The sequence below is a fragment of the Strix aluco genome, chromosome 16, assembly GCF_031877795.1.
Source record: "Strix aluco isolate bStrAlu1 chromosome 16, bStrAlu1.hap1, whole genome shotgun sequence".
Taxonomy (NCBI): domain Eukaryota; kingdom Metazoa; phylum Chordata; class Aves; order Strigiformes; family Strigidae; genus Strix; species Strix aluco.
The window spans coordinates 3,635,572-3,653,422 of record NC_133946.1 but is presented as its reverse complement, the minus strand read 5'-3'; the positions used below and the strand labels follow the sequence as shown (position 1 = coordinate 3,653,422).

General features: G+C 35.4%; 1 protein-coding gene across 4 annotated transcripts in view; it reads left to right on the top strand.

Moving 5' to 3' along the window:
* The window catches only part of QSER1 (glutamine and serine rich 1), a 46,185-nt gene extending 29,472 nt beyond the window's left edge, over positions 1-16,713 (top strand). For all 4 annotated transcript variants that reach the window (XM_074841672.1, XM_074841671.1, XM_074841674.1 and 1 more), the window contains 8 exons: positions 1,129-1,245; positions 1,850-1,983; positions 4,279-4,490; positions 6,107-6,244; positions 7,576-7,673; positions 9,605-9,757; positions 11,900-11,995; positions 12,603-16,713. In XM_074841672.1, coding sequence (XP_074697773.1) covers positions 1,129-1,245; positions 1,850-1,983; positions 4,279-4,490; positions 6,107-6,244; positions 7,576-7,673; positions 9,605-9,757; positions 11,900-11,995; positions 12,603-12,743 — 1,089 coding nt within the window. In that variant the 3' untranslated portion in view covers positions 12,744-16,713. The remainder of the gene's footprint in view (positions 1-1,128; positions 1,246-1,849; positions 1,984-4,278; positions 4,491-6,106; positions 6,245-7,575; positions 7,674-9,604; positions 9,758-11,899; positions 11,996-12,602) is intronic.
* Positions 16,714-17,851: the final 1,138 nt, after the last annotated feature.

The following is a 17,851-nucleotide window of genomic DNA, read 5'->3' as shown; positions in this document are numbered from 1 at the left end:
GGTTCTGCTTGCTATTCCAATAAGAAATGGCTTTCATAAGCAACCAATTCAGCTCTTCACATGAGTTCACAGGAATGTTCCTTGTTGTCTTTGATTTCTTGTTTTGTTCTCGTTTTGTTGCTTCTCCATTTTAAATTCTTCTACGTGTTTACCTTTCCTTTTGTTGCTATCATAGCCAGCAATATTCTTACCATTAATTTCTAATACTTCTGATTACTTCTTTATGTGTTCATCTTATTGAGCTTAAGTCTTAAATGAATTCATGTAGCTTTGTCACATAAGACAAGGGTTATCAGTTTTAAAATATTCCCTTGTCACTTATAAAACTGATTAAGGTATGTTATGAGATAATTTTAAGCTTTTTAAAATTTTATTTCTTTAGCTATTTAAGCAGTCATGAAAAAGGAACCAATACTTTATTATATGTTTTCCAGAAAAGAGAGTTTTTTGAGTTAGTAGCATGCGTGGCAGATGTATAGAGAACTCTCATTAGAGCTAATAATGACAAATTTGTTTTTTATTTTTCAGATAAAAGTTATAAACTTTTAAACTATTAAAATAGTTTATTTTTCAAACTATGTGAAGAAGAAAATCCACTCAAAGTAATTTTTTTTAATGGTTAAGTTGAACTGAAAGTATAGAATCTGGTTCACTAACTCATACTGAACTATCTCTTTTCATGTTAGTGCAAGCATCATGCTGCAGTGTACCTGGGCTTCTGCTATAGAATCTCTAGGGACCTGCAAGCTTTTTGTTACTTGCTGTGATTCTTGCATTTTTGTTTTGAAAAATGTTTCACAGAGCAAAAGAATTAAAAATTGGAAAAATGTTACATTGTTTTAAAAAATAAAGTTCTACGGCTTAGTTGCATGATAGTAAAGACATCACCCCATAGGTAAAGCTGGTTGTCACAACTTCATCGCTGTAAAATTTGTAGATTGCATTATACTTACTGTAGTTCATGTCTTGCTGTTTTGATGCAGACGTCACATAGTGACTAAGGGTTTGGAATTCTGAATGACTGACTTCAATTTTGTCCCTGGGTAACTTGCTGAAAAAATGTAATGGATAACACTTCTGAGAGAAAAATAAGCACTGTTTTTAGCAAATAATTGTATGTTCTTACAGGTTGCTTTGCAAACAGGAAAAGAGCCTCCAGCTATTTGGAAAGTACAGAAGGCTTTATTGCAAAAGTTTGTTCCTGAAGTGCGAGATGGACAGAGAGAGTTTGCTGCTACTAACAGTGTGAGTCTTAAAAATTCCTTATGAAGCCTCATGGGAACTGATTTCCTTAATGGAAGTCTAGGAAACAAAATAAAATGTGATTCTGACATATATTCTTAGCAAGCATCCTTGAGAGGGAAAAAAAAATGTTTTTTGATTTCCTCCTCTCTAAAATTCTCTCTAACTATATTCATGGGCAGATTCTTTGCTTTCCAGCATGAGTTCTTTGGTATCATTCAGGCTGTGTAAAGGAATAACTCTTCACAACCAGAGTAGTCAGTGGAAGCAGGCTTGTGAACCGACTTCTTCCCACAATGGGAAGGATACAGATAGGATGCGATTTCAACAGGCAGCCCTTTGCCAGGCAGATAATCCTTTTGGGACAACACATGGGGAGGATTAAATAAAGGGAGAAAATTAAGCCCAGAGTACCTCTTGCATTATTTTCTTAAGTATGTGGAAATCCATTGAAGAATTTCTTGGAAATTATAAATGCTGTAGCATGGCTCATCTTTGTATGTAAACAAGTTGTTTTTAAACTGACTTTTTTCCTTTAGTATTTAAATTTTTAATTGTTAAACTGAATAATTTTACCTAAGAGAAACACTTATTTATTTTTTTTTAGTATCTTGGGTATTTCGGGGATGCAAAAACAAAATACAAACGAGTGTATGTGAAGTTCATTGAAAATGCAAACAAAAAGGAGTATGTCAGAGTGTGTTCAAAAAAACCACGAAGCAAGCCTGTACAGTCAGCAAGGTATTTTATTTCAATTTGTTTTTCGTTTTGCCATATTGTTTTCATATTAAGAACACACCTCTTTTAATTAAACAAGGCTTAAAATTCGGGATTATGTTAATTCAGCTTTAAGGTAGAAACTGAGAACTGTGTGTTTTGCTTTAAGAAATGAAATACAAATTACTGCCATATCAAGACTTCTCTGTCTTGAATCTGTGGATTGCAATAATCATTCATTTTAGAGGTGTTAGGGCTCCGTATGATATTTCTTTCTGTCATCTTTTACCTTGTCACTAAATGAAGGATAGAAGTCTACAAGTGTAATGATTTAAATTTTTTGTGTATCATTTTCTCCTATCCTGTGAACTTTGCAAGTTTAGGTGTATTTTTCTGGATTGCTTTAATGGCAGTCCTGTCCCAGTATACAAGAAGTACCACGCTTTCTTCTCAATGCTGAAAAGTTAATTTAAAAACAAAAGTTCATGTTGAAGTTGGTTGTTGCAAGGATGTTTTTCCTTTAGTATGTCCTTGCACACTGAGGGTATTTTACTTTTCTTACTGCAGCTGCCTTACCCCCTTCACCCTGCCCCAAAAACCCATATCACTTTGAGTCATCACATGTAATTTCTGTCTGTGCCTTAGAATCAGTAATTCCAGTAGTATTTGCTTTTAAACCACCAACAAGGATAAATAGAACCCAAACAAATCTGTCACTCTGGAAAGCCATGTAAAGAATGCAGAGCAAACATAGTATGGTTTTGATTATTCTAGTAAATATACTACTGGTCCTGCAAAACATTATGACTGTAAGTGTCTCTCACACAAGTACTTTGGCCATCTCCAAGATTTCCTCTGTCATCTTCCTTCTCATAAGGTTTTCACTGTTTTTCACTTGCTAAGGGTTTTGATACTGCGTTTTGTGTTGACCTTTGTGCTTTTGGAAAAGATTGCAGATTCTGTATTGTACAAACTGTCATGATTTAATGCTTAGCTTATTTTATCGTCTCACAACTTCAGATGATATCTGAAGGCTTTCTCTCTGCATGGATTTTCAATAATTATCATTTAAGGCAGATATGTTTTCTTTATCAGACGTTAGTAAACATTAATGAAAAAAATCAGTGCTCTTCATTCAAGAAGTGACTGTGGTTTTAAGTCTAGTTTGTTCTCAAAGAAAACAATGTCATCAAATAATCTATTTTATAAAATAATAATGATCTGGTTAAAACTAGCTAGGATTTTGGTGCTCTTCTTTTCTTCCGCTACAGAAGACTTCCAGAACCCATTCCTTCAGTGCTCTGAAGCACTCCTGTCTTTTAACAAAACATGATTCTGATTAGCTTGTATCCACATGTTCTTCTATCAGTATTGTTTTTGGCTTTTATTTCTGTCTTTACCTGGTGTTTTTACTGCATGATATATTTCTGGAGAGCAGTCAGATTCCACCTCTGTCTTCATTTCACTAAGCTGGATTAATCAAGGGCTTTCAACTTCTTGTCTAAGGCAGGCTTTCCATTCCCCTAATCATTCTAATATCTATTGTCTCCATCCATTTTGGTTTGAAATCTTCATCTCTGGCAGATGACTAGAATTATTCTCAGTGTTTCAGAAGATACTAACAATGATTCCATTGTACATTTCACTGCTTTCCCATTTGGACAAAAAAATGTTGCCTGGCACTTTGCAGAATTGTATTTCTCACCATGTTCTGAAAACTGTAGTGCATTATTAGTCCTAAAGTACATAACTTTTTATTTATGATACTCAGTTTCCTGTTTGTTTTCCTATTTTTGAGTGGTGGGAAGAGAAAGGAAAGGAGTTGTCTGGTTTCTTATTCCAGTCCTCAAGATCCTGCATTTTTACCTGGATTATATTCTCTCCCATCTTTGTATGTTTACGATATCCCAAATTCACTTTGTCAGTGGATCTCATTGATTTCTAGCATTTATTCAAGTCTGTCAAGTCTGATTTTTTTTTTTTTTCCATTAAATAACCAATTTCAATATTGGCTCCAATCTCCTGTGGCTCATAAATTGCCCAATGTTAGTAGAATTTAAACTTTCTGTACCTGTTTATCTAGTTATAAAATTGGAATATTTTTTAATCTTTGGTAGTTGAAAATCATTGTTAAGCATTATATCAAAAATATAGTAGTATAGTGTGTATGACCTAATGCCTAGTTACATATGGCAATGAAATAAGTATATATAATTCCATGAGGAATATATTCTGGTTAAATAAGACTATAGCTATTTTATTAATGTCAAAACTTGTGTGGTAATTATTTTCATAAAGATTGTCTTCATAATATTGCAGGACTATTCATTGCAAACCTAGTAGTAGCAACAACAAAACCCCTGATCCACCAACACCAAAACCAACAGCAACAAAAGTCTCTTCTGTGAAACCCAAAGCTAAACAGCCAAAGGTAAAGGCTGAACCACCACCAAAGAAAAGGAAAAAGTGGAAAGAAGAATTTTCATCTTCCCAGTCTGATTCTTCACCTGAGGCCCAGAGTGATGAGGATGGTGAGCAAGATACTATTGTTAGCATCTAGGCTATTCAAATTTAACTGAAAATAGTATTATAAAAATACATTGCTCAAACTTGCAATTTTTTTTACTAGCCTCAGAAGAAAATTAAAATCTGACAGTGCCACGCAAAATTGATTTCTTCAAACTTTTTAGTTGTTGTGTATGAGCAACTGTGTGCAACTGAAGTTATCTCAAATGTGGTTTATCAGTTTACTACTTGCTTTCTAAGACGGATACAATTGGAGGAGGAGGATCTGTGATTTGATTTTTGAATACATCTCAAGAATCGGATTCTTCATTAATTTTCCATTGCAACTCCATGTCATGTCTAAAATAACATTCCTGCAATGCCTGTCTGCATGCAGATGTGGGCAGAATTCAGATGTTACTGTTGTTTTTTCAAAACCCAAGGAGAAAAAGCAGTTGACTTTTTGGCTGCTTCACTGCTTGTCTAAATGCCAGATGTTCAAATGCTGCCTGCTGAGCAGATTTGCCGTTAAGACATTTGTGATGTCTTGGAACGTTGGGATACGATGTTTGCAGTATTTCTCCAGAACAGAAGGGAATTTTTGAAGTTTACGATGTTTATAGAGATTACCTGTGGTAGCAGATACACAGTGCATTTTGCAGGTGTTTTTGTTTATTTCCGGTATGTTTGAAGTTAATGTGTGTAGTACCCATGCTTTGTATTGCTGCATTTCCAAAGCATGTTGACCTCGGTGACTTTTAACTATAGATAAGCTAGGGTTGGTGTGCTGGAACAGTGCCTCTGCTGAGGGCAGCACCTTTAAAAAAATATTTCAAGCCAACTTACCCAAATAACCATTAATAGGTACAACTGTCCATATTTAAAATTTCAAGTAGCCTCGTGATGATAGTCATCCATAGAAATGTGGATATCTGAGAAAGTTTAACAGCCTTGCTAGCTAAATTACTACAAAATACTGGTATTGTACATGGAGCCTATAAAAAGCTCCAGAATACTCACTGGTACAGATGACTAGTCCATGTGCATGTTTAAAATTGCTGTCTATGAAAAAATAAAAGTTTCCTCAGAATAAGTATAAATATGCCTACATTGCTTCACAGGTAAAATTTGGTTTATGTGTTTTTTGTGAGTTGGTCAATTAAGTGGGATTGACTTTGATGGTATGCAGACTCCTAAGTGACATTAGTGCTTTTGAATGTTTTTCTGTTGGATGACTTCAAGTTTTGTGGTTTCAGGAGGTATTTGCATTGACATGAAACCTGCACTTAGGGCACTTTGCTTGACTGAAGTTATTCATTATCCCTTTTCTCTAGGCTTTCATCTACAATAATAGAAAAATGTTTAAATTCCCTAAAATATTATAATCTAAATGCTGATAGTTATGAGTAGTTGTACATGTTTCTACAAAAAGTTTTACCATCTGTACCAGATTTGGTGCTTGTACGTGGTGTTGGCATGTAAGTAGTTTGAGTGTTATTTCTGATTGCATTCAGTTTTAATCTCTTGGGATACCAGTAGGGGTCACTTGTGTTTTAAGAGAGAAACCTTCAGTTTTGAAAAACACAAATATTTGCAGGATGTGGAAAGAAAAAAAAATCATTGTATTCTGATAAATTTTCAGAGCTTGTACCTCCAGCTCCCCTTGTTACTCGCTTTTTGAACACAAGAGCTATGAAAGAGACTTTTAAGAGCTACATGGAGTTGCTTGTTAGCATTGCCTTGGATCCAGACACAATGCAAGCCTTGGAAAAGAGCAATGGTACAGTATGTTTAACATTTGTATGTTTTTATTAGATTTTAAGGTTATTAATCAGTAAAGGAAATGTATCTTTTAAAAAGAAAAACAAAAAGAACCCCACCAAACTTCTGGCTACGTACCCGCATCTGAAGAACATTTTACGCAAATTACTTACGTGTGTGCATATATATATATTTGCACTATCTCTTTGAATAATCAGAGTGATTTGGAAATACTGTTTTGTCTGCTTGGTTACATTAGGCTTGTGCTGTGAATGTCAGAACAGAGCTCTTCGTTCCTGCTGTTATGTTACTGTCTTTTAAAATTTTAGCAAACATTTATTTGAAATTGCAGTGTTTCAGGTGTGTTTACTTTCTTATGAAGAAATACCCTTATAAGTAGTACTGATTCTTGCTACTATTAAATATTCTGTTTTTCAAACTCTGAAACTTTGAAATTTTGATCAAAGACATTTATATTCCGCTTTTTGTTTGAGGAGAAAATGTTTGGAGTTATTTACTGCAGTGGACTCCAGGATACAAGTCAAAACTTCCTATTTCTCAAAATTTAGCAACACACTTGTGTATAAAGACAAAGGTTCCAAAAGAGTAATCATTTCTTATATTATTTAGTTGCAGACTGTTTTTTTTCTACGATATTCTGTTTGCCTGATTTAAAAAACTATTTTCTAGACTCTTCTGTCCTGGTTTGCTCTGTGTATTGACGCACACTTACCTCAAGGTTTCATACCTGTACATTCTGCCGGTAGTCCCACTAAAAGCAAAGAAATTGACTATAAATAAAAGACTCTATACTGAGCTGTAAACTTTCATTCATGGCCACATACCTATGTTCAAACATATATTGTGCAATTTACAGTGGTTTATCAGATAACTTTTATCAGTTAGCGCTTTCCTCAATTTCTTTTGTTATAAATGTCAGCAGGGTCATCTTTTGTAATATGGAGTAGTGAATGTCAAAAACACATACTTCTCTTCATAAAACTGTGTGTTGTGTTGCACAGAAGAGGATTATCTAGGAAATGGTTTGAAATTGTCTTAAGATTTATGTTCTGTATTGCTCCATCTTCATTTATTCCTTTCAACAAGAAAAGTCAGAGGAGGAGCAGGATTGCAGTCAGCAATTAAACTGCATGATATCTAGACCGGTTTAGCAGGCTGATCCAAAAAAAGAGATTTTTCTCTCATGTTTGAAATTAGTTTATGTGCAAATTGCATTACTTTTTACTTTGACATTTTATGTTAGTGGGCTGAAGTGTAGACTGAATAGGAATGTTGTTACTGTGTGTCTCTTAATAATCAACTGCTACTTTTTTTTAATGTGTCTTTTAGATGAGCTACTTCTGCCTCACATGAGAAAAATTGATGGTATGCTGAATGACAATAGGAAAAGGCTGCTTTCCAAATTACGCTTGGATCATGCTTTCAAGGTATTATCTTTTAAATTCTAGGATTTTTTAACATCCTAAGTCAGTCATTGAAACTGTGAGATAAAAAGCCTTTTATGTTTTCCTTCTGGTATGAAGGTACCAACTCATGCCATCCTTATTTGTCATCATAAGTGTCTGGTTAGGAAAACATGTTTGATACTCTTTAAAATTCAGGTTAATATGATGATTAATACAGGAAAGTCTGCTTCTGTTCCAGATTTAATCAAATGATTAGTTTAGATACTAGAGTTGAATGAGGCACAGAAGCAAGCAATAACCAGAAAATATCATTATTATTCATGAGTATCATTCAGTTTAAGTACTAATACTATTCTGCATTGATAATGAATGAATTCAACTTTTTTTTTTCCACTGGATACACTTAATATGGGATATTTTAGTACTGTATTACAAACCAAATCAGACAGCAGTCAGGTAGTTTTGCCTGTAACATTCTTTAGAGTTCTAACAGTTTATTGCATCCTTTGGGTTATAGGTTTTTATAAAAACAAAATTAGAAAATATTACTGTTGCTTTAATTGAAGTTTGGTAAATGAAGCATCTTAGCTGAATTGTGTAAATTTAATTTGGAAATAATTATGACCATTTTATGTCTTGTGCTCTCAAAGATGTGGAAATCACTAGTATTTTCTTCGTTATTCCAATTCAAATTTGTCTGTTTTAGGTCAGTGGTCCGGCCATGTAAACTGTTCTGGTTAATAGGAATTCTTCAGAGGAAGGCAGAAGTGGCCAAAGCCCCTTGACACTCAAAATCAATCTTCAGGAAGGCTCTTTCAGTGGATAGAAAAACTAAATAATTTAAACCTATTGAAGTTGTTCCAGGTTGAAAGCATTGCAATGAATATTGTATATGGACAGGTTAGCTCGTTGAGGTTACTGCTACCACTATGCGACTCTCTCTGCAGTGGAGTTTATAGCTTTTTACTGAGAGCGTTTTTTTATAAAGTGAAAAATGATTGATGTATATAAAGTGGTAAGAAATTATAGACAGGGGAGGTGGTTGAGTTCTAGTACTGCTTGTTAAAAGAAAATACAAAAATTGTCAACTTCATATTTTAACCCAATAGTCCAAATTAGGTCCTTAAGCTTGCAGCATCAATACATTTTTCTGTATGCCTGATTTTTTTTTTTTTCCCCCTCATACTGGAATATAATACAAAGAAATATATGTTGTTTAAATATTTTTTTCAGGACCAGATCATATAGGATGACAGAACTATTTCAAAGTGGCTGCTAACATAATACTGTATTTGTACAACAAAGTTGTATTGAAATTTACTCATGCAAATGACATAGAACTGAAGCTGGTAAAAATGCAGTTCACTCTCATGAATTAGTATGTCTTAAAAGCTAGTGCTTTTTTGAGCCAGCCATCTCCTTCACTGTACATGAGCTATTCTACCTTACAGATATTAGAAGATGCAATTAATTTGTACTTTGCAAAAGCTGGGAGAAAACCTATGAAGATATTTAGGCATCCAATCCCTGCTTACAGTTGGCAGACTTCCCGTGCCTGACTGGGCATTAAGTACTTAGACATCCCCAGGTAACTGGCCTTAGAGATTGTTGGGTAGCAATGGAATGGAAAGCATTTTAAAAGGTAAAAATTACCTAGTAGAGCCTCTTTTTGTTGTAATGAAAGAATCACAGATGGTAATCTGAGATACAATAAAAGGATCTTCTCGTCTTGAAAAATTACAGTAGTCGAGAACAGGTCATGCTTTTCAAACTGTATATGGTTGCTTGATCTGATAAAGACATTTTATGAGGTCTTTGTGGAAGAATACGTTGTTTCATAATAGGCTGCACTCTTAACTTTTCAAAGAAAAATGGCCAATTTATCAGTGGTCTGAGTGACTGGCCATTCTTGAATTTTTCCTAATCTTTTTTTTAATATGCTCTGTTTAAAGAATGCTTTGGAAAACTTTCCTGAACTGACAGTGATCACTCGGGATTCAAAGACAAAAAGTGGAGGGACATCTGTGTCTAAGATCAAAATGAATGGTAAAGCTTACAACAAGAAAACACTGAGGGCTTCTAAATCAACCAGTAAATTAGCACAGGTGAGTGTTCAGAAGGCTTATTGCTGCCACCATCTGACTTCTGATATGATAACCACATTTATATAAAATACTGCTTCATGTATTACCTTTTTTTGGTAGATGTATCAAAATATAAAATCTTTGTTGCATGAGGTGCTTTTTCTGTAACAAGGGAATGTTAAAAAACATTTCATAGAATCACAGAATGGTTTGGGTTGGAAGGGACCTTAAAGATCATCTAGTTCCAACCCCCCTGCCATGGGCAGGGACACCTCCCACTAGCCCAGGTTGCTCAAAGCCCCGTCCAACCTGGCCTTGAACCCTTCCAGGGAGGGGGCAGCCACAGCTTCTCTGGGCAACCTGTGCCAGGGCCTCACCACCCTCACAGTAAAGAATTTCTTCCTTATATCTAATCTAAATCTACCTTCTTTCAGTTTAAAACCATTACCCCTCGTCCTATCCCTACACCCCATGATAAAGAGTCCCTCCCCAGCTTTCCTCTAGCCCCCTTTAAATACTAGAAGGATGCTGTAAGGTCTCCCCAGAGTCTCCTCCAGTGCTGAACCCTGTGAGAAAGGTCTGGGCACGTCCTGCAGCCCAAGGTCTGCACTGTGGCCTCTCCCTTCAGCACCTCTGCCTGGGGGGAGGCATCGGCTGCTGTGGGGGTAGATGGTACAGACCCCCCAGCTGGAGCTGCAGCCTTTGCTCTCAGATGAGTGCCCGCCACCCTGCCCTGAGGGTCAGGTGGGATGAGTGCCCTTGGCCTGCACAGATGGTCACAGAACATTGCTGGGTTATGTGGACTTCAGGCCTCTCCACTTGGCCCGTGTATTGCCCCTCCTTTGAAGAGGTGCCCTCCTGTGCAAACTGCTGGGAAAACTGACACACCATGCTCAGGTTGCCACAAAACCAGTATATTAAATCATTGGTTTAATTCATCTGTAAAACATAGTTATATTCCAGTAGGAAGACAGAATACAATAAATAATTTCATAATTATTCCTCTATTTAAGTTCTGTGTTTAGACTCAGATGCTCTTATCCTGTATATTTATACAGGAAGTCTTCTGTAGCAACTACTCAAGATTGCAGGAAGATGAAGTAGTAGTATGCTGCTTCCCTTATGCAGGCAGCAGTCGGTAGGTGTAGTTGGATGGGAAGGGAGAGGTGAGCTCTGCTGTTGCTGTGCTTCTCACCCGTTGTAGCATGTCAAACAGCAGAGCCCCGCTAGAGCCTGTCTGCTTCTGTCACCACCAGAACAAGGACTGAATGTCAGACCCTGTTTCTGCACAGCAGTCAGCCTCCTGAACTGTTGCTGAAGCAGCAATGTTTTTCCTTCAACATTGCAGTTGTGGTAAAATCACTGTGTAGCTCATAATGATAACAGCTTCTTAAACTTGCTGCAAAAATCTCTAAAAGTAAATGATACAATGCCTTCAGATCAAAAATGAAAAATTAATGTTAATACTGTAGAAACTGAGACTAGATAACACTTTTTAAAAATTTAGGCCTTTATTGCTCCTTTCCTCATTTCCCATGACAGAATGAAGCTGTGTATCTTAAATTTAAAAAAAAAAAAAGTTTTAAAAAATAACACGGTAAAGCTTGAGATGTACAATTATTTCCATAGCATTCCTAGGGACCGCTTTAATTAGATTTTACTAGGTACTGGCTTGCATAGGCTTATCTCCCAGCAGTAAATGGTGGCTAGACAAATGACCTGTAAATCCAGCCATACTCATACTTCTTGCCAAAGTAACATGAAGTGTTAGATAAGTATAAATCAGCCCTTCTGAAGCACAAACTGTATGCTTTTTTGCAATGATACCCATCAATCTGGTAGGAAAATAGTTAAGCTTTGGTAATCCTTGTGGTAATTCTTGAGAAGGGGGTGTCTTATCCTTTTTAGTCTTGCAGTGCATTCAGGGTAGAAGCATTCTTAAACCTAGTTTTGATAAAATAACTTGGTAGAGAAAGTGGGGATAGGAGATAATTGTGGTGTAATGTAAATTACAGTGTACCAAAATATGTCAAAGCAATTCTTTGAATGAAGTACTCCATTTCTGAATTGTTGAAAACAAATTTGTTTACAGAAGAAAATGTCTGTCATATCTCTGTCTTGGAAAATAACATGAATTTACCTAAAATAACTGTTCTTTTGCAGGAGTTTACGGTAGATCCGGAAAAAATACAATTGTATTCTTTGTATCACTCACTCCATCATTATAAATATCACATATATCTAACATGTAAAGAAGAGGTAAGTATTGTTCTCTCTGACATACTTTTGTATTCATTGGGGGAATTTATAGAGGGAATTGAGTCCAACTAGAGGGACTGTTCTCCTCTTGGTAAATGAGTATGGATTGGGGTCTCCTATTTGAGTTAATTTTTTATGGCAAAGAAAAGGGTGTGCTGAGCATATATGTTGCCCCTTATGGGCACTGCTGCCCAGAACATTCACATATGAGACTTACAAGGTTTGTGTGAAATCACTTTCCCTCAGGACAGGTAAGCATTCTTCACTGTTACCCAAAATAAACAAAACGTTTTATCGGTGTGTGTAACTCCTCAGATCTCGAACTACTTTTTGTCTTAGAATGCCCACTCCTTTATTTTTTCCTGCAAATCCTTGGTGGAAATATGCCAGGTAGCAGAAAGACAAGAGTTGAGCTCTGTCTTGGTTGTTAAGAAATGCGTTTTTGGGGGCATTTTTCCCTTGTTTTTAAAGCTTAAAGGTTTTTTTCCTAAAGAAGGTTTGTATTTAACTGCAGAACATTATAACAACAAAAATTCTGAAATGCTGACAGCCTAACATGTATATGCATCTCTCTCTCTCTCCCTCCTGCTTCTCTTTTTTTAAATAGATTTCTTCTGTTCAGAAGAAAAGTGCAGATCTAGGACAGGAAGAGATTGTGCAGCTCTGCATGAAAAATATAAAATGGGTGGAGGATCTTTTTGAAAAGTTTGGTGAACTTTTGAATCATGTCCAGCAGAAATGCTCATAACAAAAATGTATCCCAAATCTCCCATTTCTCTACGGCACTAACCTGATGGAACAGAAAGCTCAGAGAGAGGCTCTGATTTCTTTCACAATGCCAGACTGCGTTCTTGTTCGTAGCCATTTTATTTCTCTTTATGGAACTTTGTGCCTTGGCTCTTGCTAAGGAAAGTGATGCTGCCAAGGAAATCAGTCCTTTGGAGATGGAACTAAACATAAACCTAACCACATTTTTAACCTGAAGAATTATTTTCTATTTTGTAAACTATTGGATAACTTAGTTTTATTTTCAGAAATGTTTTTGACAAGTGATAAAGCATGCACTACATATACTTTTTTCTTTATGGCTAAAAAGATAACAACACTTAAAATACTACAGATTTTCCATCCCTGGCTAAGCAGCAGAAAAGTCGGCGTTGGGGTGAACTAATTTTTACATGTCTGGCCACCAAATTTAGAATTTTGTACATTTTGTGAACAGAGCCGGAGTGACATCAGTTTCTGCATACATATATTGCCATGATAAAATCCAGAAATGTCATTATGCTTTATGGACTCCTTTTACTATTGTCATGTTCAGGAGACTGAACATGGAGTTGGTGCAATCCTATGACTGCTTTTTGTGTCAAATTATATTGTAATGAAAGACAATGACCTTAACTATTTTCCCTGTTTTGAAGAAAAAAAAATATTTTCCTTTATACTGTGTTTTTTTTTCTTTTGGAAAGAAGATTTCAATTGTACATTTTATCTCACTAATAGTTGTATTTTTCACAGAGAAAATATTGTGGTTAAAATTGTTTCATGTATCTTTGTAATACACTTTCCATTGTTTTCAGTAAAACCTATTCATTTATATGTTGATTTCATATTGTAAACTATGTATCTCGAGGTAACCCTTTTGTTTATACAGGTTTGCTTCAGTGTTAACCAGAATAATGCATACTAGACTAGTTTTGCTTTAAGTGTAGTTGTGTTAGACACTGCAATTATTTTCTGATACGTGAAAATAAATTTCTTACTAAACTAGCACTTGATTAACTGAGAGTTTAAATGAAGAGCTACTACACTTTATCTTTGTCAACAAAGATTGATGATTGACTAGACTATATGCAGTGTTAAACACAGCTTACATAATTGTTTGTAGAACTGGCAGTTGCAGAGCTGTTCTCTTTTTGGTGCCTTTCAAGTCTTCAGACATCTTTGTAGCTTTTTTCCCCCTCCAGTTTGTTAACAGTTAGTGCCACTAGTCACACTCAGACAATGAATGTAATGGGCTCTAATCAGGAGAACATTTTCTTTAAATTTGCCAACAGAATGCCTTACTGAGTCATTCGGAATGGATATGTACTCTACTGGCGTCCTAAAAAAATAGTCATGTTGGTCTTTTTTCAGATAATGTAGAAAAAAAAATTCATTCCTTTATCCTTTCACTGCCACTTAGTGCCTTAATTTCAGCCAAGAAAGCAGGGTTCACTACTCATTGGCCAAATGAAATAATGTTCATTGCCATGTGACCTTTTCTCCCATTATCTGTTTTGATCCTATTTAGTTGTAAAATATTCATTAGCCCTTAGAACCACAAAGAGTTTAATGAATAGATGTGAAAATGAAATGATTTGATCTTGAGTAATCAAATAGAGGTTTGAATATTAAAAGTATGTACAGAATTTTAGCTAATTAGTTTTAGAACCTTGTAGGATGTTTACCATATTTCCAAAGCTTTTCATCTTTTAAAAGCAATAATTCTCCTTTACAATTTGTATGCAGACTACAGTGAACAGAAATGGGTATGTGCCCTTGCCTTTTTTTAAAGCCTCTTCATGGTGGTTTTGCTTTAAAAAGGGAGGTCACTATCATGTTAATAGATGCGTTGTGCTACAGCTATGTCTACTATAACCAAGGAGAGTGAGATGGGTTTTGGTTTAGGAAGAATGCGCAGATTGTTGGAGCAATCACGAAGCTAATTCATTCTCACAGGGTTGAAGAGTTGCTGTTGTTTCAGTCATACGGTGTTGAATCTGGTAGGAGCTAGAGTTTATATGGTGAAACCAAACATCAAAGTTACCAACATTGGTCGCAATCAGCTCAAATTATTTTAATGTAAATATGCACACTGGAGATATAGTAGAAATGTGCCTGGTATACTCTTTAATTGATAGTGGGGGTTCCCAAATTTCCTTAGTGTATTCCCTTATTGGTGGGGGTGGTTGGCAGTGTGTGTAGATTCATAAGAGGTATTTACTTGCCCTGGCAGAGTTCTGTTGTCACATTAGCGATGTGCACAGCGCAATTTGGGAATTTCTAATCTGTAGTTTTAAAAATGATTAGGATGCAGACAGAGGGAACAATTGAGTTGGCTCCTTGATGGTATAGGAAAGAACTCGTCAGATTTTGTGTCTCACACGTCGCTTCCTAATATGACTACGAAGCAACTAATTGAGAGGGGTCTCTGTGCTTTCTAAATGATTTCTATACTGCTACTGTGTATTTTAGATTTTTGAATCTAGGAGTAGCTTTAGGAAGCTATTTGTTTTAATCCAGGTCCTTAGAAGCTGAAAAAAGAATTGAGAGGCTTTTGGAGTAGCTTGTCCCTATTTTAAAAGAAGGTAATTTTAGCAATGACCATTTAAAAAAACACAAACAAAACAACAAACTGGCCAGGATGCTCTGCACTGCCATAGAAGGTGACCTGGCTTATTTTTGGCTGTTTTATTCCCAAGGCCAGTTAAACAAGCACTGTGCCTGTAGAAGACAGGAAAAACCTGTCTTGAATAAAAGTAACTACCCCAGGCTATTAAAGATTAATATAATGGAGCTTCCATCTTTGTTTAGGGCTGCAAAAATGGTGGCTGGATTATTAATTTACCAAATTAGAATAAGTAAAAACATGGAACTGTCAAGTGTGTTGAAGGATCATAAATCAAAATAAAGCTTTGTTAATGGGATTGAAGAGGGGTTTTTTTTATACTGAAGCAAACTTAGAAAAAAGTTAATGTACAAATTACTTTTTTGCACAAATACTTTGTTTTGTTGTATTTTAGGCAATTAATTCTGCACCCACACCTCTTTTTTTTTTTTTTTTTTTTTTTTTTAAAGTAACAATGAGGTCTTCATCCCTTAACATCAGACAGTGGAAATTGAGCACTCATTTGACTGCAAGAGATGTACTAGGAAGGAACAAAACCCTCCTTAGACTATGAATTAACAAAACAGAAATTAAACTAATTGCATGATGAATTATTTGGTTTTTAATTCCACCATTTTTTTCTTTAGTACGACATCCCTGTATACATTGTGTTTGTTTTTATTGAAATACAGTATTTCTCTTAAAGGCAGGTTTTCTTTGAGATGCTACTTCCAAAGTTTTGTTAGCAAAAAATCAGAGACAAAATTGGGTTGAGAAATTGTTTCTGAAAATGGCTAAGGACTTTAGGGTCTTTGAAGTTCTACGGCATGTATTGTATTCATATATTGTCGAAATGAAATACTACTTTTTAAAAAGTCAGATCTTACAGGCTGTCTTCCAAGTAAATGATTTCCATAGGGAAATATATTTTAAATATTATTTAAATATTTACTACTATTTAAAACAATTTTAAAACAGAAAAGCTAAAACTATGGTCACAAAAGGTCAGTGTGTCATCAATCATTTCTTATTTCAGTGCCAACACTTGACATGTGGTCTCTCTTACCCTATGACATACCTGTGCATTACACAATGCACATGCTGCCATATCTTGTTTAAGCTAATATTAACATGTCATTGTTAATAAATGCATGTTTTTCTGCATATCTCTTCTACATATGGCAAAAATGAAGCTAGGGCTAATTAAGAGACACTTTATGCATTCTTAGTCCAGATTTTCAGGTGGTCCGTAATAACAATGTATGGAAATGTGAAAAAGGACAGTTTTGTACCATTGATGATGTTATTAACTAAACCCATTAAAGTGAAAACACTTTTTAAACAAAAATCTTATAATGCTTAGTCATTTATTATTAAAATACTAAGTCTTGAGAAGTTAGATTGTTGGAAGAAAATTGGCAATTTTGACTACATTTTCTGATCTCAATATGAAGAAATACAGTTCTAGGGTTTGGGTGGGGTTTTTTCATGATATTGCATGGATTAAGTGTGTCTGCTTTGTCTGGTTTTTTTACATTTATGGGTTCTAAATGTTCTGACTTAATTTTCACAATATGTCTGCCAGGTCTTAAACTGATGTGGTAAGTGAGGAGCCAGACAATTGGGGTAAGAGAGAGACTACTGCTGTGATTCAGGTGATTTTTAGCTGTGCTATTTTCTTTTGTTCTTTTTCTTGCTAAACGAGAATATCATCTCTATGTACCTATGGGAAGAAATGGTGCTGTAGAGGGTTTTAGTTTTGTTTTGTTTTGCTTTTTTTCCTCCAGTTACAATGAATTGCTCTGGATACTTTCTCATGGATATTTTTCCTACGCTCTGAGGGCTGAAGTCCAGTGGTGTGGTTATTGGCCATAAGATACATGGTAGGCATTCCCTGAGCCACTTGCAGATAAAGGTGAATCTGAAGGGCTGGAATATTTTTTTAATGGTCCTGTGTGTAAGAGTTGCTTCCCATACCAAGATGAGTATAAAATGAGACACTTGCCCCTGGAGTTGATTGTTGTTTTCCCCAAGTGGGTAGGCACAGAGAATGTCCCATTGCAGTGTGGAGGCTGAAGCTTTTGATACTGCGTTTCAGATACAAGTTATAATTTATTAAGCGTTTTTTTCAAAAAAAAAAAAAAAAAAAAAAAACCAAAACCAAAACAGGGAAAAAGCTGAATATATGCAGCTTTTTAAAGAACAGCAGCTCCTACTGTTAGCAATTTGTTGGTAAGTATCTTAGGCATTCAGAATAACTTGTTCTGTATTTGGTATTTGTCTGTCCTGTAGAAAACCTAACGAATCTTTGTTTCATTTCCAGAAACTAAAGAACAGAAAACTGTTTTAAAATTCTTTTAATTTGATCTCTTATAACAGCACAGTAGTAAATACAGAGAACAAGCTATTTATAAAGGAGAAAAGTAAAAGGTGAGTCAGTGAAAACAGCAAACAAAGAGTACCCAGCCCTACAAAAGTTTATCTTA